The following is a 20,079-nucleotide window of genomic DNA, read 5'->3' as shown; positions in this document are numbered from 1 at the left end:
AATTCATATATAATATTATGGCAATAATTCTTATATCACTCTGTAAAGTGGGTGTGATGATGCTGTGGCCCTCTAGAGGTTGCTGGAAGCCATGCAAATTGTAGTTCAACAGTACTGTATATGGGGAGCCAAAGGTTCCCTACTCCTGCTGTAAAGTAAACCATCATTTCCCCTACATTGCATAACAGGGTAGTGGGAATTTAGACTGAAATAGTGGATTCTCACAGCGTCACATGACAAGGGCATTGCCCATCCCATTGGCTCCAGCATCCCACGATGTAAATAGGCAGCTCTAAAAATTCAGTCTTTGTTGTAATTTATACTGCATTTCTTTCCTCAAGATCCCTGTGATAAGACTTGCCAGTTCCCCATACGCTTTGTTTTCCCTTCTGAAAAATTAGTTCAGTGTGAGAGTAATATGTTCTGATGGAAATTATTACCAATGAACATCATAGGCGTCCCCGGTACAACGTGGTTTTACAAACAGTGACACTGAAGTTCAATTTTGAGTGGTAATCCCGCAACAGATCTTGCTCTTGCGAAAGGTTTCAGGTTATTCTCCTGCAAGACTTTTGAGAAGAACTGTGATTGCACAGCTGCATCACTCAAAGCCTTCTCTTAATAAATGAAAACGCAGTGGATTGTATCCAGTGCTGTCCTTACATTTACAGAAAGCTATTTGATCCAGGGGTAATTTCCAAGAACATAAGGGAGGGAGGGGATTTTTTTCTCATTTCCTCTTCCGCTCCGAGTGCTCCCTTCCAGTCTGCTCTAGGGGCTTAGGGTACACACTTGAACAGTGTGGGACATGATATGGGGGCTGTAAGGGAAAGGGGACATTTGGGAGAATCAACTCCATCCCCCATTCTATGCATGGAAGTCTTTGAGGGATCAATAGCCTTTTGTGAATAGAAGACACCACTGGATGCATCTCACAGTCAGGCTAGTATCCTTTTTAGCACATCTATGGTCAGGGAGGAGTAGACTATGGTTAGGGAGGAGTAGACTATGGTTAGGGAGGAGTAGACTATGGTTAGGGAGGAGTAGACTCTCCTCAGTGGGGAGACCATATACTTCCAGTTACTATATTTTGAGGGACAAACAAGGGAAGGCTCTTGTTCTTGTGTCCTCCTTTTGGTCTTTTTAGGGAATCTGACTGACCACTGGTGCAGGGAAATGGTGAGTTTTTGGCATTGGAGTACCAAGACATCTGAGTACCAAGGTACCACTGTACTTCAAAGGCAGAGCACACCATTCCAAATGTGGGACTGCTGCTCTTTTGCTGCAGGTTTACTGTAAGCATGTCATTTGAAATACACACTTCGGATGTGCACATGTATGCCTTGTGTAAAGAAGCACTAGACTAATGGGCTTTCAGCAGATCAGTTGCATATTTTGAAGTTGTCCATAAGCACCTGAATGAAACAACAAAGACAGCCACCACCATGATACCCTACCTGCAGATAGACATATTAACAAACAAACAAAAAAGAGTGGATGTATGACTTTTTGTCTACCAAGATGCTATTCCGACAAGCTTGGCTGAACAGGTAGAATTTCCAAAGATCTGACAGTTACAAATAAGTAACGTGCATTTTTCACGATTTTCTTTAACTTTTAAAAGGAGCTTTTGACAAATACTGCCCTCTGTTGATGACTTGAAGTCACATAATTAATAGAAAAGCTTTCAGGAAACAACTGTTGTCAACCATGTTAGATGAGCAGCAAAGGTATTGTTTTCATGTGTTTTTCCAATTTGATGATACCCAACAGCTTCATCTGTACTTCTAGGATATATTGAGGAATATATTTTAAAAGGGGGAAATCAGCAGTGTGCTTTGTGCCATAATACATTTACTGGTGCTCCTAAAAGATCAGTATTTTATATTTCATGATGCAGAAATAGGACTATCTGTGATATGTATGTGAGTAAAAGAGACAGTATAAAACATTAATGCTTATCTAAATGAACATTGTGAATGATAGGATGGTCAGATTATTTGTGTTCTGTGTTTGTAGTGAAAACATTTAATCATACAGTGGAGTTTGAATTCCTTTGAGCTTAATAACTTGAGGGAAACTCTAGAAAGTGTGAAGGTTTCTCCTGTACTGCTAACCATATTGTTTCTTCCTTTTGTGCTAAATCTCAGTGTATGACCTGCATGCCATGCTTCTGTTCATGTGAAATCTGTACCGACTGGAAATAACACTTGTGTTTAATATTATTTGTGTGTGGTCAGATATTATTCATGTGGTCATAAGAAGTTTGCAGAGGGGACCATGTCAACCCCAGTAGCAGGCACAGCTGCAAAATATGTTGTTTGCATTTGCCTCAAAGTACATGCTTGTGGCACAGATATGCCACAAATTAAGACCCATATTAGCAGCTTCAATTTGTGCATCAGATTCTGCACATTAATGCATCCATTAGGGGAGATAGTTTCTATTGTTATCATTACCTTAGGCAGCTGTGCATTTCAACCAGTACCATAACGAGTAGGATTTCCCCCATCAAAGATCATAATGCACTGATACACTATGCAGTGCCCAAACAAACGTTCATCAAAATGGCAATATATGTCAATAGGAATCAAAACCCTTATGGGATAGAGATATCTTGAGAAGCTCTGCGTTCTCATATTCTAATACTAAGCTTAACTGCTTGTTAATTACACAGTTTGTGGAAGCACACTTCTTATGTTCTTACACCAGCAGTTGTTGCCTTTCCACATAAGAATGGATCTACCAAAGGCAGTTTTGTTTTGGTAACATGGGGCTTTCAGAATGCATTCATTGACCTGCTAAGCGGTATGCTACAGACCCAGCAGCTTGTCTGTGTTGCTGTTTTTGTTATGCACTGAGCACTAGAGCAGTGATTCCTGTGTGCCAGTTAAGCTCATTTCCATTGTACGCTAAAATGTTATGTTTCATAGTTGTGATTCATACATCTTAGGAAGACTAGGTGACTGGGCCAAAGAGCATCTCTGTTGTGTTTTGTCATGTGTACGTGATTGTTCTCACTTGTTTACAGGCTCTCCCTCTCTACCAGATAAGTATCGTCATAATCGGGAGCTGATGATGTTATTACCGATGCACCGAGACCGACCTAGCAGTGCCATGTACCCTGCAGCTATCATGGAAAATGGACAGGTAACGATTTCAGAATTGCTGTTTTTTTTTCTGAATGTGCCAGGACATGAAATTAGCAAACAGATCCATTTTCTGGACAAGAAAGGACAAGTGTTTTGGAAATGGGAACTAACGGGAAGGAAGAACTTGCAGTTGACCTTCCTTGGCAGGATAACTGTCCCCAGTCAGCTCCTTTAAGGCTGTTGTTCGGCTACCAGGCAATGCTGTAATTTACCACATTTGGCCCACCTTTCCCCTTCAGAAAAAGAGAGCGGGGGGAAAGAAAGGGGTTCTGAATCCCATAGCTAGGATTCATGTGGGTGAGGTGAATCAGGAAGGGGGATGGCTTTAGTGATTCCTGGCCAAGGGAGTAGCAGAGCAGCCACCTGGTGGACACTTCAAACAGCAGGCCTCAGCACACAGGGCTGGCAAGGCTGGGATTGCCCTAGTCATAATGCACTAAAAATCCCAGGCAAAACTTATTGGCAATAGCTGAGGGCAGACAGGCCCATCCTTTGACCAGCACCTGTATCATTGTACCTGTCAGCTTCCTGAGCAAATTCAATAAAAGAAATTGCAGCTTCTGCACCCTGAGCATGTGCTCCTCTCAGGGAGATCTGTAGAGCAGCCACTTGGGGGGGGGTTGGAGGGTGTTCCTGCTCATTCCAGTCCAGTTTCAGACTTGGGAGGTCCTTCCAGCAGAGGAAGCCAACCCCTGTCTCTTACTGGTGGAAAGGGCTTAACTGGAAAGTTCCCCAATGCCCTCCTTACTCTCCCTAGAGCATGATATTTATGGTAAAAAAATTATTCTTACCAGGCTATTCTGCCTTCATTCAGATTATTATTATATAGTCATAATAACATAGGCACAGAGATTGCTCTTGTAACATAAAACAAATGTAAACAATCAGATATCTTGCGAATCTTATTGGAGATATCAAACGGCATAGTTACAAACTGTTGTTTAAAAAGTGCAAGTATTTGTTGCCTTTCTTCTCTCTTAGCACCCAAACTTCCAGCGAGCCTTGCTCCAACAAGTGATTGGACCGTGCAAACCCTGCAGTGATCCCAACCTTTCTGTTGCTGAAAAAGGTATTCCTTGCCCTATTTTATATTATTTACTTATGACACTTATTTCAGGCATTGTTTTTTGCTGCTTTGCTGGATCCAGAATCTACAGCTATCGCTGAATAGCTGAATAGTATAGTTGCTGACATGAGCAAGACTCTGCTCTGAGATCTGCATTAGTGGGTGAAGTTCAAGGTGTTAGTATCAGCCTATAAAGCCCTAACCAGTTGGAGCCAGTTTATTTACAGGATCTCCTTACTTCATATGTGCCCACTTGACCTCTCTTGACCCACTTGCAGAACTTGTAAGAAATTGTTCTTTTAGCGCCGCAGGACCTAAACTTTTGCACTCCCTGCCAATTTACATCAGGTTGAGTGGTGTCTTAGCTGTGTTCTTTCTGATGCCTGCTTAAAACATTTTTGTTTAGGCAAACCTATCCAGATGTACATACATTGAATAAATTGTTTTCAACCCTTTTTTTTTTAGTTTGCTGCTGGTTTAAATTCTATAAATAAATTATTTTTAAAATGTTTTAATTACTTGTTTTTAACTACTTTGCTGATAATTTTAATATTTCTTGTCAGCCCTTAGAGGTTTTGTTGCAATCAAGCAGTATATAATTTTTTGTTAAATGCTATTAATTAATTAATTTTATTGTTTCATTTTATGTTCATTCAAAGTGTTCTTATCACTTATCTCTTAAAACCATGTGTATTTAGAACAAGCAGTTAATCACACAGCAACTGCCCAATCCATGTATACTACTAGCAGAATATATACATTTGTGACTGCCCAATCCATGTATACTCCTAGCAGAATATATACATTTGTGAGTCATGTTTCAAATATGACAATCTCCTTCCTGCATAGAGATTATCTACATAAAGGGAAAACTTCAGTTATGAGGGAGCGCTTTGGAAAGGTCAGTAATCCATAGGCGAGGGGTGGCCGACTCTCAAGAGACTGCGATCTACTTTCAGAATTAAAAACTGGCAGTGATCTGGGTCAGCTCTAAGTTGTTGAACTTTTTTTAGGAAGGAGAAAGATCCCATTTTTAGGGGTTAAAAAACAGGTTTTTTTGGAGGGAAAAGTTCCATTTTTGTGGGGGTTAAAGGCAAGGGACAAAGGGGTAAAGTCCCTCACAAAAAGATCGCTATGGATGAAAACAGCAGCACAGAGAAAGCTCTGTCTTCCCTTCCAGAGATCAAACAATGAAGGGCGGTGCGAGGGGGTAGGACAGGTGTCAGTTTTAGGGATTCTAAGGAAAGGGAGCCAGAGATCAACCGCGATCTATCAAAACCTCACAGGGATCTACCAATAGATCACGATCGACCTGTTGGACATCCCTGCCATAGGCCATTGAAAGGGTAAAAAGGTAAAGGTACCCCTGCCCGAACGGGCCAGTCTTGACAGACTCTGGGGTTTGTGCGCCCATCTCACATCTATTGGCCGAGGGCCAGCGCTGTCCGGAGACACTTCCGGGTCACGTGGCCAGCGTGACAAAGCTGCATCTGGCGAGCCAGCGCAGCACACGGAACGCCGTTTACCTTCCCACTGGTAAGCGGTACCTATTTATCTACTTGCACCCAGGGGTGCTTTCGAACTGCTAGGTTGGCAGGCGCTGGGACCGAGCAGCGGGAGCGCACCCCGCCGCGGGGATTCGAACCGCTGACCTTTCGATCGGCAAGCCCTAGGCGCTGAGGCTTTTACCCACAGCGCCACCCGCGTCCCATTGAAAGGGTAGTTGGTGTATATATCAGCTGCACAACATATACAGCTGAAGATGCTTGGAATGCACTCCCTAACTGGCTGAAAGCACATGTTTGGGTAAATCTGGAGACCTGTCACTTTCCCTTTTTAACACTGATTTTTCTTGACAGTAGAGTGACATTGAAGAGCTTTAAGCAAAATCTTTTCAATTATAGCTTCTCTGCTGATGAATCTAATCACTGAAGACAAACTCTGCAGCCGATGGTTTGGCCACTACAGGGCAGCAGGGACTTTCAAAGATAGTTTAAGCATGAGCTAAGCCTTTATTTGGGATAAACCATCCAATATCAGAATTGCACATCAGGTTTTCCAAGCATTTTAGTCTAAAATACGATAGACACAGCAGGGGGGAGGGTATCAAAATTGCCATCAGTTAAGATATTCCATGTTTTGTTTCCGGTTCTCATGTGTATTCTATACAGGTGGTGACCTTCAGATAGCCAGTGTGGTGTAGTGGTTAAGAGCGGTAGTCTCGAAATCTGGGGAACCGGGTTCATGTCTCCAGTCCTCCACATGCAGCTGCTGGGTGACCTTGGGCTAGTCACACTTCTCTGAAGTCTCTCAGCCCCACTCACCTCACAGAGTGTTTGTTGTGAGGGAGGAAGGGAAAGGAGAATGTTAGCCACTTTGAGACTCCTGAAGGGGAGTGAAATCTAAACTCTTCTTCTTCTTCTTCAGATAGATAGTGATCAGTTTAGAGCAGTTTCAAAGCACGCACACAACTTGCTCATTCAGTGGCAGCAGCAGGAAGTCAGTACGTATAGGCTGAGTGAAAATGATGCCTGCTACGGACTCAAAAACTGTGGATTTAGGTTCTCAGTGAGAACAGAATAAGAAGGTTTGTTAAACAAATAGTGAATGGTAGCTTCATAACAAGGTGAATGTTGGGATGGGAAACATAATTAATTCATTGTGGGGGTTATAGGCCCCCCATAAACTATAATCCATTCTCCTCTACAACCAAGGCTGATGTATACTTTTTGCCAAGTCTTGTGTCAGAACTCCCCTGTCAGTGAGATTATGTTTGATATTTGACAGTAAGATCAATATTAAGGAAAGGTCTGGGCAAAGTCTTGGTGATTGTTTTCATTGCTATAGTTTTTTTAAGCCTCTTATTTTCTGTTTGGTTGCTCCCATGAATTTTATAAGTGTGTTACCTTTATCAGGAAAACGATACTTGTTTTGTATCATTACTGTATAAGGAATTTTGTTTTGTTTTTTGTTTTAAAAAAGGTTTGGGACCAGAGGAAAACAAACTTACCTCATCTTGGTCATCGCGGCACAGTAACAGGCTCTGTTCTGCATACTGAAATGTCTGTTCCTTGTTCTTTGTTACTGCTTCCTTTATCCTGCTTTTTTAAAAAAAACACCTGTAGTCTAAAAGATATCTTCTTGGTCTCCTAATAATGCTAATCTATCTAAACTGCTTTCCCATTTCCAGTGAAAGGTCAGCAGAGTAAGTTGATTGCTCCACCTAGTGGTTACAAGGCAGACAGCAACCTTTTGGGAGATAGGACTCCCAGCAAGAATCCAGTTCTGCTCCTGTCATTGGTCACTACTGCTCTCGCTGATCTTCCAGGTTTTCTCTCTGAATTTCTTCTGTGACAGAAAAGGAAAAAATTAGGAGTTAATAATAGTCCTCTTTCCCTGTGGCCATGTTCCCCTTTGTTTTCCTACACTCCCCTGAAGGAGTTGCGGTGCTTGCTCCTTTAAAGAAGGCTACTAAGGCAAAATGGGAGCATACCCCAAAATATAAAAAGCTGTACCTATTGTGAATACATTTTACATCTTGGAAACTGAATTCACTGACTCCCTTAAAACCCCTAACATGTATTGTCCTATTTCTCTCTTAGTTTCTGAAAATCTACATCCCAGAGGTGGGGATTCACAATTAAAGGACCCCACTGAATGCAGATTGAACTATGCAATCCATAAAACACATGAAGCCCCCACCCTGCCCAGTAGAGCAGCATGAACAGCCTCTGTTTTTATCTAAACATCTATAAGATAAGCTCTTAGATGAGCCCTTAGACCCATCAAACCAGGATACAAGTTGCACATGTCAAACCCTACTAAAAATCCATTGCTCAGCTGCCTTCATAGCAGATGCTACTATGGATACCTCTCAATGTGCTTCTTGAGTCCTTGTAGCAGATGTGGTCACCAGATGCACTTAATGGCTCAAACACTGGGATGTAGACACTCTTATGTCAGCCTCTCCATCGCGCCATATGCTGGAGGCAAGCTTCTCAGGGAGGGTGCCCTAAAAGACATCTTAGTCTAGATCAGTGGCGTAGCGTGGGGGGTGCAGGGGGGGCCGGCCGCACCGGGCGCAACATCTGGGAGTTAGGGTTAGGGGGCGCAAATCCACGGGTTAGGGGGCGCAAATCCACAGGTTAGGGGGCGCAAATTACTTGCCTTGCCCCGGGTGCTGACAACCCACGCTACGCCACTGGTTTAGATGACAAGTGGAAGGTGTTGCTAGCATACAAAATGGACAACACGCGGCAGAATTGGCACCGTTCTCCACATTCCTACAATCAGTCCTTTTATAACTACTGACGGGTTCCTGGTCAGTTTTTTTAAAAAGCCGTATCTCCTAATACATTTTAGAGAACTCCTGTACACCACCAAAAGCCTCATCTCCTTAGCCCTGGAAAGATTTCAGAGAGCAAATGTGCAGTACAGCCTTAGCCCTCATCCACGCCAATATAATGGTGGTGGCACATGTCCTTGGCCTCTGCGTCTCAGCAACTCCTTGGGTGAAGCACCATGCTTGGCCCCTCCAGCGGGCCCTACTGCCATTTCCGAAAAACATTGCCCTCAGCAGGCGCCTTCACATCAGGCTGTTGCCCCAGCTCCATCACAGCTTGCAATGGTGAACTGACCTAGGCAGCTTGAGGAGGGACTCCCCATTCCAGGATTCCCAGCAAATGATAATACCTTCAGATGCCAGACTCGCCTGTTGGAGCGCACTTTGCAGGGATCTCTCAGTCCAGGGCCAGTGTTCTGCAGCAGAATCCTCCATGAGCATCAACTGGCTGGAGCTTTGAGCCACCCACTTAGCCCTTCTCACTTTGCACAACATCTCTCTCTCTGGAACATGTATGTACATCTGGACAGACAATACCAAAGCCAAATGAAACATCAACAGGCAAGGCTCAGCTTGATCCCCGAATCTGCAGCAAGAAACAACCCTCCTCTTGGACTAGGCAGAGATCAACATTCAATCAGTCACAACTACTGAACACATACGGACTTAAGAACACTTGGGCAAACCTGGCAGAGTGGAGCCTGAACCCCCACTTGTTTCCCAACTACTCCAACAAAGCTTCAGCCAATGCAAAATCAATCTCTCTATATCTAACAGGGATTGACAACTTCCACGATTCTTCACCAGGTTTCACACCCCATCAGTGGAGGCCTGGAGCACTCTTCTCTCCCCCTGGCCACGGAGTCTACTCTATGCTTTCCCTCCAACTCCCATGGGTCCTCAGGAAAATCAGGGAAGAAAAGGCAAGTGTACTCCATCACTCGGTTCTCGCCACATTATCCTTGGTTTCTGCAGGTACTGTGCCTAGCACTCTCCTCTCTGTGGCGACTCCCCCAGCTACCGGATATCCTAACTCAAGGTCTGATCCTTCACCCAAATCCTGCCTGGTTGCATCTGACTGCATGGTTTTTGACCAGAGATGGCTGACAGATGGATCTCACTCCAGACATCATAGATATTCTGCTGCACTGTGGAAAGTCTTTGACTCTACATATCTACCAAGTCACCTGGAAATCTTTCCTCCTGAGGTGCTCTACTGAAGGGTGTTAAATCAATAACCCCGATATCTCTACCATCTTAGAATTCCTTCAAGACGACCAGAGAAAAGGCCTGAAGCCCAGTGTGCTAAAACAACAGGCAGCAGTGGTCTCCTCCGTTCTCTCAAGGCTGCACTCCCCTTCCTTCTCCTCTCACCCACTCCTGAAACACTTTCCCCAGGGAGCATCTCTTAAATGCCCTCTGACTTTCCATAGATTCCCCTCCTGGGACCTTCACAGGGTTCTCTCTGTGCTTCAACACCCTCTTTTTTTTAACCTCTCAGCAAGGTGGCTCCTTTCTTTGAAAATGGTCTTCCTCGTCGCAATCACCTCCGCCTGCAGAGTCTGCAAGTTGAATGCTCTTTCTGTTGCCAAACACCTCTGTGTCTTCCATAGAAACAGAGTAGTGCTAAGGACCGAGACCCCCAAGTGTCTTCTGCAGATTCCATCTCTGGAAGGAGATGGTTCTTCTCTCCTACATCCCTACTCCATCCTCTGGAAAAGGCCTGACATTCCCTGGACGTCTGCAGAACCCTGAAGATTTACACTGGTGGAACTAAAGCCCATAGGCTAACTGAACGCTGTTTGTATCCTTCTACCCACCCTCACCGACCAAGAAGATGTCCTCTTCCACCCTTTCTAGGTGGATCAGGGCATGTATAGTGCTGGCCTAAGAGGTGCAGTGGTTTCCTATCTCTTCAGCACACCATGGCTCATTCCACAAAAGCCACAGCAGCCAGAGATATGTTTTCCTCTCCTGCTTTTCTACAGGGGATCTGCAGGGCCGCTACTTGGGCAGCACCCAGGACCTTCAAGCACTGCCGCCTGGATGCCTACGCATCCTCAGACGCAGCTTTGGGCAGAAGGGTTCTGCAACAGGTCCTCCTGCTATGAAGCTGCACTCTCTCCTTAGAAAGTTTAGCTGCTGTGCGTCCTGCTGACGCTTTCACTGGAAATGGGGGAAAGTACAGTTGTACCTACCTGAAAGGTAGCTTTCCATTTCTTGATGAAAGGCCAGCAGACCCTGCCCTAGTTGGTCTGGCTACAAGATTCTTGTTATTAGCACAGTCACATTGACATTAGGAGGTAGCATGTTTCTTCTTCTTTCTATTCTTACACTCCTGGCTGTCGAGCCTGGCGAGTCTTCATCCTGGATGCATGCTGGGAGTCCTACCTCCCAAAATGTTGCTGTGTGCCTTGTGATCGCTAGGTGGAGCCATCGCCCCACTCTGCTGACCTTTCACTAGGAAATGGAAAAACTACACTTCAGGTAGGTACAACTCGTATTTTTCTCATGATCAAGAAGTGCACGGTTCTCTTACCTCTCGCTGCCTTCAGAGCAGGACATAACCTAACAGCTGGGGCCAGTCCCAAAACTCACTTGATTCAGTGAGTTTAAAAAGTCAGCCTTCAGTCCCATCAAATATTACAGCATTACCCAAATTCAATCTGTTTCCATCCTTCAGCTGTTCCAGCAGCACCAAGCAGCTGGAGTCTGGACAGCGGAACCAGAGAGGCCTTGCCATTCCTGTCTACTCATGTTGGGAGCATCCTGGCCCCACCAGTACCTCCCCGAAGCCTGCCCCATGGTAAGGAAATGGCCAGTAGGTCTGCAGAAGAAATCCTGCACTAATGCCCAATTAAACCATATGAAAGCAAACAGTGCCACCTATTTGCCTTCTGAAAAATGAAACAGGAGTAAAAGGAAGAGAAGGCTGCACCAACTCTCTTGGCTGACGATTTCATAAATCTTAAAAAAAACAAAAAAGCAGTACTATAAATGTGCTTTGGGACTGGAATTGGGCTTATGAGTGATGTACACTAGCCCAGTGTCTTGCTAAAAGCTGTACAGTACAATCCCATGCATGTTTACTCAGAAGTAAGTCACATTGAGTTCAATGGGACTTACTACAAGGTTAGCGTGTATGGGATTGCAGCCTAAGTTTAAAAAATAAAACATTGAGCTACAGTTATTGAAGATAAATTAAGGTTTCAGATATTTAATGCTAAAGAGCCTGTTGTCTTGCCACGGGAGCCTTGATATGATAACAACTGTGTGTGTTACACTGTGTTGCTGCCTTCATTTGCTGTTTGTTGTTGTGTACATTGAGTTACAATTTACCATGTAAAATAACTGGTTTCTAGGAAACTGACACTGCACTATCAGGACATATCTGTCTAACTAGCATCACAGGACATTTAAGAGTTGGAAATGCTATTTCTGACTTACTGCTCGCAGATAACTTTTTCCATTTATCTCATTTAAGGTCACTACTCGCTGCATTTTGATGCCTTCCATCACCATCTTAATGATGCCCCCCCAGCACTGCCTGCACGGACGCTACGTAAGGTAAAACTATATCTCAAATTGCAGAACCACCCTCTAATTCAGACAGCATACTGAGAGCAATTCTGTAATCCACCTCTTTGTTTATTTATACTGATTTACTCTACTGTACGCCCTGTGATATTACCGGGAGATTTATCACCTTGCTAAACTTGATGAGGTGGGAAAGGGTGTTTCTCCTGCTTGCTTATTTAAAACAATTAAAAGATCCTCAAGCTGTTATAGCAGTGTGTGGTAAGCCCACATTTCCTGAGAGTTAGGGTACTCTGAAAGCAGCAAGGGGAGCCTTTTCAAAGCAGTTTCCCTGATTGACTTTCAAATTGCTCTTCCTAGTTAAGCATGGGTCTCCTTTGAAAGTGTAGAGCCATCCAGAGCCACCCTTTCAAAGCACTCTTCTGTACCTGCTCAAACAGGGAGAAGAGAGTGCTTTGAAACCACAGTCTGTGCCAGCAGGAATTGCACTTTCAAAGCACTCTTCTTGCTGCTTTGAGAATGGCCCATCCCCAAAGAAATATGGCCTTGATTGAGTACTGCTGTGAGTACTCAAAAGGGTTGTTTTTTTAAAGTTAAAGAAGCATTGGGAGGCCTCAGCTACTGCTTGAAAACTGAGGAAATTTTGCTCATCCACCCCATTTTCAGGGATTTCAGGAAACTGGCAGATTGTGCAGGTTGGTCTATGGTTGAGGGCAGTTAAAGTGTCAGGAGGTAAGGGTGGGGAAATGAAAACAGAAGGAATTGGCCTCCTTAATTCCCCAACAGCTATTGTATTCCGGAGGAAAGCTTTTGATTGGTGTGATGTGCTCCTTGAAGTTGTCCTCCCACACTGTTCACCTCACTTCCGGCAACTATATACAGTAACAGAACAGCAGCCAGCCTCAATCCTGAGCCCTTTAGTACTATAGCACAGCCCAGGTTTTAGAAGGGCAGAAGAGAGAAGAAAAGTAGCCTCTTGCAAACCCCAGTACTAAAAGTTAAAAGTGGACATGGAGCAGCAAGTGGTACCTGTGAATCTGTTGCTATGTACATGCACCAATACTCAAAATATTCATCCTGCTCTTACTATGTGAAATTGTAATGAGAGAGAGCTCAGCTGCACAATATGGATAGGGGCTGAAGTCAAGCCTTGAAAATCTGTTCTAAATTGCATTGTTGCTGCAAATTAAAATTAACTTTGGAAGTATATGTTTATTCTTAGTAAGTGCTTTGATTTTGGAATATCTGAGTATACCAGGGTAGCAGACAATACTATGTAGGGGAGTGTTTTGTTTGTTTTGTTTATTTTATATGCCAGCCTTCATCCGAGGATCGCAGGACAATTTACAATATAAAAATACATAACTATAGGCTGTATTGGATACAGTGACTGATGCAAAGAACAGGACTTCTATGTATTGATAGCAATTGTGTAGAAGAGGAAATTTTGATAGCTGCACCATCTTAAATACCCTACACTTTCTATAATTAAAGGCAGATAAATATTGCCCTCCTTCCTATCTGATCACTTTATTGTTGTAAAAATCAAGAAGGCAAGAGTTAGCCACAACACAATTGCAATTGTTTTGGTTCAGTTTAATTTCCCCGTACCTCAAGGTATTATTACACTGCGGGTGTTTCCGTTTGGAAAGCTAGAGAAGGCAGGGAATACATATTTCATAGCTGTCAACTTTTCCCTTTTCTTGCGAGGAATCCTATTCGGAATAAGGGAATTTCCCTTTAAAAAAGGGAAACGTTGACAGCTATGATATTTGTTTATATTTGAACACAAAATCTATAAAACAGGAATTAATGTTCTGTGATCGGTGTGAGACGAATTAACCACGGAAGTGCGGAAATATTTCTTTGTATGTTTTGACATACGTATGAATGTTCTGTGTTGTTTTTTAAACAGTCACCACTTCATCCGATTCCTGCATCACCCACAAGCCCCCAGTCAGGCCTGGATGGAAGCAACTCTACCCTTTCAGGCAGTGCAAGCAGTGGCGTCTCCTCGTTAAGTGAAAGTAACTTTGGGCATTCATCCGAGCCCCCTCCTCGAACAGACACTATGGATTCTGTCCCTAGCCAGGCGTGGAATACTGATGAAGACTTAGAGACACCCTACCTTCCCGTCAGGTATAGTCTCTCAGAGCCTGATGTCCTGGAAACACTCAAATCCCAGCCGTGCCGAAGCCACTCTGCCCCATCGGGAGTCATTCCTCAGGACGCTGTGGACCCTCCAGCTTTGCCCCCTAAACCATATCACTCCCGCCTTCCAAACATGGAAAACGAGGAGGGGATGATCTTGGAAGAGGATGAAAAACACCGGGCGCTACATCGCAAAATTTCCCAGCCAACTAGCGGTGTGAAAGAGGAGCAAGCCAGGGTAGCGTGGGAGCATGGCATCAGTGAGCAGTAGGCAGAAGGGTGAGAGAAGACGGTTTGCATGATCCTTCCAGGTCTGTGAAACCAGAAGACAGATGTACAATAAGGAGGCTTCAGAGAAGAGAAAAGTGAACTGCTTTATTCTCTGCTGCTGAGAGTTAATGACTGGAGCCAGAGATTGGGCCAGCATGTGCAGTTGCTGCTTTCCTTTTTATTTAATTTTATACTTTTAAGATTTTTAGTGTTTTGGGGTTTTGTCTATTTTTTTGCAGTGGGTGCTTCATTCCTTCTACAGTTTATCAGACAGCAGGAAGTGATATTAGCTATAGACACTTGCAGAAACTGAAAAGCATTAGGATTTTGAGGGAGGGGGGATGTGGCATGGAATTTTTACAAGCTTTCCTTCCAGTTTTGAGATGCGCACAAGTTTTGAAGCAGTTGCACTAGGAATGTGTTTATTTGCTGTAGTAAGTGAATGCTAATTTTGAATTCAGGGATTCCGCGAAGCCAGAAGGTGCAGAGTTTTAAAGGCACTGAAGAAACGAGATCTTCCAGGCTTGAGGCATATAAACTTATTTTGCAATGGTCTCCTTGCATTGCCTCAGGTGTGCTGAAGCAATCTAACCAGTGCTGACTGGCTGCCATTTCTATTTTAAGGCATCATTTCACACAAACTCTTCTTGGCTTGGCATAGACTTTTTGATTTCCTGCTTTTTCCATTGTTATTCATCTGTATTTATTTATTTACAGTATGAGGGAAACGCCTAACCATGGGACTTATAGCTGAGTCTTGGCCTCCTGGTGCCTCTGGTTTTTGGCACTAGCATTTTAATTCTAGTCCAGGAAGTAGAGGAGTAGCATCTTATGCCAGAGTAACTAAGAAACTAAGCTAGAATAAAAGGAAGGCTTGAGCACACGCCTGACAGCTTCTTTAAGACTGACGATCTTGCATAGTCCAAACTACTATCTGTTGTTGTACCATCCTCCCCACCCCAAAAAAGAAAGCCTCTCCTTGTTGCATTCTTATTGGACAAGATCACTTCCAGTTACTTGTTCCAGTGTCATAGAAATACAGTGACATTCAGAAAATTTCCACTAAGTAAAAATTGTAGAAGCGGGTGGAGGGGGGGATATTTTTATCCTTTTTAATAAAAAGTTTCTGAAATGTTTACAAAGGAGACGACTAAGGGTGTGCTATGGTGTGTAAAATCATGATTGACTGTTAGGGATCCTAAGTAATGGGGCGTTGCTTATATTTATATTCAAGAACCAGTGCAGCCAATTAACATGCCATAGTTGAACATTTTAACCAAAGGAACTGTGGGACAAGCTGCCATGAACTACATGAGTTAGAAATGTAGCTAAGTTTGGGAAAGGTGCTGGAAAATATGGGATGAAAAGGAGTATTAACACATATTAAGCAATATGGCAAGGATTTGCAGATTGAAATGAATAATGCAAGATAACAATACTTGAAAGTTGTTAGGGTTTTAGTCAGCATTTTTTAAATCCATGTCATCCCAACACCTTAATAATGGCAAAGTTATATTTAATCAAGATCCAGTTTTGCTGCCCTTCCCACTGGTGGCTTTAAAAAATATGAATCTGTTTATTTTTACAATTTTTGTAGTGATACCCAGAAGCACATTATGAAATTTTTTATACTAAATGAGAAATCAGCACAGAAAATGTAAAGGATTGACTCAATTTCCAAAACAGCCAATGACAGAAACATACAGAAGGTCAAAGTTCTGGTTTCACTCTTCAATCAGTCACTATATATATTATAAAGAAACAACAACAACAAAAATACCGTATGTACCTTGTATGACTGAAATTGCTTTTTTCTTAGGTAAGCTGCTAATGTATTTTCCCCCAAGCTCTGTCCAATGTAAACACACAGTAGTTCCGTCCTTATATTTTAACGAAACACCATGGCATTAAAAACTTGCCTAGTTTTATTTTTGAGTTTGCACTAGATAGAAAATACATTTGTATTGCCTCTTTCCTTTGATCCACAACCATCATTTCCCTCTCTTCAGTCAAAGTGGCTTTGCGGTGCCATCAGAAAGAAATATCTCCTGTCAGGCACAAATTTAAATGCAGGTCCTATACTTCCAGTTAAGATTAAAATGTCAAACATAAATGTTACCCACTTAGAGCTCCAGGAAGTTTTTTTTAAAAAGACGTAACATCTTTTTTGGGGACTAGCAGTACAAGCCTAAGGACTTTGTCCTTATAGTAGGTTGCTTAGAGGATTGCAACCCACAGTATAGCTAGGGTGTTTGCTGTTGATACCTGAAAGCAGGTTGTTCTTGTTGTTTTTACAAGTAAGGTAATGAGTTGGCAGGTGTAAGCAAATATCAGCTACCTTCATAACATTCAACCTTCAGATTCCACGAGGGAAGCAAATTTAGATGTAGTAAGTAAAGCTTTCCAATTTCTACATAATGTTTGGTGTGCTTTGGTGGCTTTCTAAAAGGAAGTTCTCCATGTGTGTACATGGATGCAATTTTAAAATGAGTTTCCACTGTATTGCAGTTGGCAAGAACTTAGCATCCGATAAATCAGGATGGATTTCTAGTTGCTGAATTGGGTGTCCTATGCTGCATTACTAAAATTACTTACTAGGTATTCAGGCCACCAGCACAAGCCCCGTTGAGGGGGGGGGGGGGATATGTGCTGACATGGCTTTGAAAGCCAACCTATAAAAAGGCAACATAATAATTTAGTTGGACACAGAAAGCAGACTAGAAACATAGTATATTATATCTTTGGACAACAAAGTAGCACATACAATCATGGTACTTTGGAATAGGTATAAACTGCTCCAAAAAAATGGTTTTCTTGTCCTTTGCCTGAAGTAGAAGGAAGGTTTAAAGACATGGGTTGTTGAAAAATAGGAAGAAGTAATTCCTGTTTGTAGTAGGAAATATAATTGGATTTTGTTGCCATAGCAAAGGTATAGGGATTCTTTCCCTCACAAACATCCCCACTCATTTTTCCCCCTTTACGCTGTAAAAGGGGACTAAATCATATCTTTCCTAAGGAAGAACGAGTGAGCAGGAAATTTAGGGAGGTGATATCATGTTGCTTAATTTGTTTCCCCATCATGTTTCATGTAAATATCCCACGAATGCTGTGTATTTGTACAGGAAATTGAGCAAAAAATGTATAGATTGTGATGTCTGACTGGTACTCTGCCCTGTAAATGTATTTTTAGCCTATGGCAATCTGTTGTTATTTAAAACAACGGCAACCACAACCCCCCCAACCAGTTCTCTTTTTGTGTATTCATGTTCGGAAAACCTATAATAACTGTAAGGAAAAGCAAACCTTAAAATGAAAACAAAATATTTGTACCAGAGTCCTAAAGATATTTCATTGTATATATTGTGATAGCATGTTTCTGGAACCAACAAATAAGTGATGTGAATTTTAGGTGTAAATATCTGCTGTTTTGTTTTGGATTTTTTCCCCTTCCCTTCCCCATTCACTCAACTGCTGTGATGTTGAATTAAAAATTAATACTTGATATTGAAAAGCATTGAGCAGATGCTCCAAGGTACCCATGAGATATTTATTCAGATGCCACAATGTATCTTACATATAAAAGCTGGTGCTCAGTAAACTCTCATGATGTTGATCTCCTACAGATTTCCTGTTCAGGTGCTATCAATTGAAATTACACACCAATAAGTTTAGGGGTGGGAAACTATTGAAAAATCAGGAAAATGGGAAGAATGCTGCAATCTACTTCACAGGGAAAGTGATATGATCATCTGTTATTAACTAACCGTGTTTTACTCAGCAGTATTATCCCTTACTGAAAATACTTTTCCCAAGATTTGTGGGTACCATTTTCATTATTATTTTTTTAAAAGAGCATTGTAACCAGCAAATCCCTAGATAATGAAACCTTGTTGCTAGAAGAAAAGGGGATACTTGCTTCTAGCTAGAAAAGGTTTTCATCTTGCTTTATGGGACCCAAAGAGGTAGAATAATCTCACACCTAGTCAACTGAAGGCCCTGCAGAATACTCATGGATTCTCTGACTGGCTTTCTCTAATGTTTTAGCACTCTGTGACAGCCAATTACCACCATGTGTCCAAGTTCATTGAAATAGCTTAGCCATGCCTCCCCCTTTTGTTGCCAATCACAAGCCGCATTGGTTTTGCCCTTAGACTCCTCTTCTATCAAAACAGAAAAATGCCCTACATCTGAGCAGTAACCACACCAGGAAGCAGCTTCTGGAGCTGGATTTAGAGTGCTGGCAGCAATTTTCCTACTCACGGAAAAACAGTGTGAGGACCAGAATAGGGAATGCCCCATCACACTCACGGCTAATTATTAAATACATAACTAGAATTATTGCAGATAATTTCAGAAGCAGAAAACCATGTGCAACACATGGAAAACAGGCATGCCTAATACCTTTTGAGTCAGACTGAATGGATGAAAGATAGGAAGGGAACAAAAACAGCAGCTCAACCCATCACTTAGCAAATATGATGGCATAATATGGGGGCAGCTTTGGATTTCTTCTTGGGCTCAGGTCTTTTTGTTAAGCTTTAGGCAGCTGATGAGTATAGTGAGGGTACAATGTTGAATGTAGGAGACCCCGCTGCACATCTGCTAACGGGGTGGTCTTAGGGAAGTTGAACACTCCCTACCTACGAATCTAAGACCCTGCTGGGTCAGGGAAAAGACCCATCTAGTCCAACACCCTGTCCCCACAGTAGCCAACCACATGCCCATGGGAAGCCCACAAGTTGGACCTGAGTGCAGCAGCGCTCTCTCCACTTGTAATTCCCAGCAATTGGTATTCAGAAGCAGACCATCTCCACCAAAACCTATTCAGGGGGATTGTGAGGTCCTTTCCAGATACAGATAGATGCACACACCATCAAACATCATTCCTCTACTCAGCACATTTCCCAGCACTCAGAACAATGATTATTTTGTTGCTGAGATATTGTCTCTTCCCCCTACCGCCACCTGATATAATAGTGAGTGCTATGTAGAATGTGGTTATGCAAGTATAAGTACCTATTGCAGTGTCTGTGGCATCACTGGCAACAAGCAACACAGCTCCTTTGTACACCATTTTGTAACCTTTAATTTTGTTCCCCAATCTTGTCTTGAGGCTGAGCATTCTCCCATTCAAACATGTATGCACTCTTTAAGCCCTTTAACAGCAACTTAAAATACTTGCTTAATTTTTTCCTTGTTTTTTTTTTATGTCAACATACTGATTCTGAGTATATTGTTGTATTAATATATTACTACTGATGTGAATATTGTCTATTTTAATGCTGTTGAATGTATAGTTTATTTGATCATATATAATTGTAATTCTGTTAAAATATGAACAATTAATAAAAAGATAAAATATAATGAAAGGGCCAAACATGAGCAGGGATCCACCTCCCATCATCTCCCCACCACACACAGTATTACCATGTCATTTCACAACCATTTTTCATTCTGTTCAATTGCTCTTCTTCCCAAGGAGTTCTTGGAGGCTGTGTGCTCTTCCACTCCAGTGCAGGACGCACTTTTCCCATTAAAGAAATAGTACTGTGGCCACCCCA

At 42.6% G+C, this 20,079-nt stretch overlaps 1 protein-coding gene across 2 annotated transcripts; it reads left to right on the top strand.

Annotated features, from left to right (window-relative positions):
- The first annotated feature begins 2,933 nt into the window (after window positions 1–2,933).
- Window positions 2,934–20,079, top strand: DOCK3 (dedicator of cytokinesis 3). Of its 2 annotated transcripts, XM_081178094.1 has the most exons (5): window positions 2,934–3,150; window positions 4,134–4,221; window positions 11,244–11,366; window positions 12,045–12,127; window positions 14,013–20,079. In XM_081178094.1, the coding sequence occupies exons 1-5, from the start codon at window positions 3,076–3,078 to the stop codon at window positions 14,517–14,519; spliced, it is 876 nt and encodes a 291-aa protein (XP_081034220.1). In that variant the 5' UTR covers window positions 2,934–3,075; the 3' UTR covers window positions 14,520–20,079. The 2 variants fall into 2 exon arrangements, with proteins under 2 accessions (XP_081034220.1, XP_081034221.1); XM_081178095.1 differs by lacking the exon at window positions 11,244–11,366 and having other exon boundaries at window positions 2,952–3,150.

Source organism: Podarcis bocagei, assembly GCF_964188305.1.
Source record: "Podarcis bocagei genome assembly, chromosome: 2".
Taxonomy (NCBI): Eukaryota; Metazoa; Chordata; class Lepidosauria; order Squamata; family Lacertidae; genus Podarcis; species Podarcis bocagei.
Note: the sequence above shows the minus strand (reverse complement) of the source record. Positions and strands in the feature narration are given on the sequence as shown.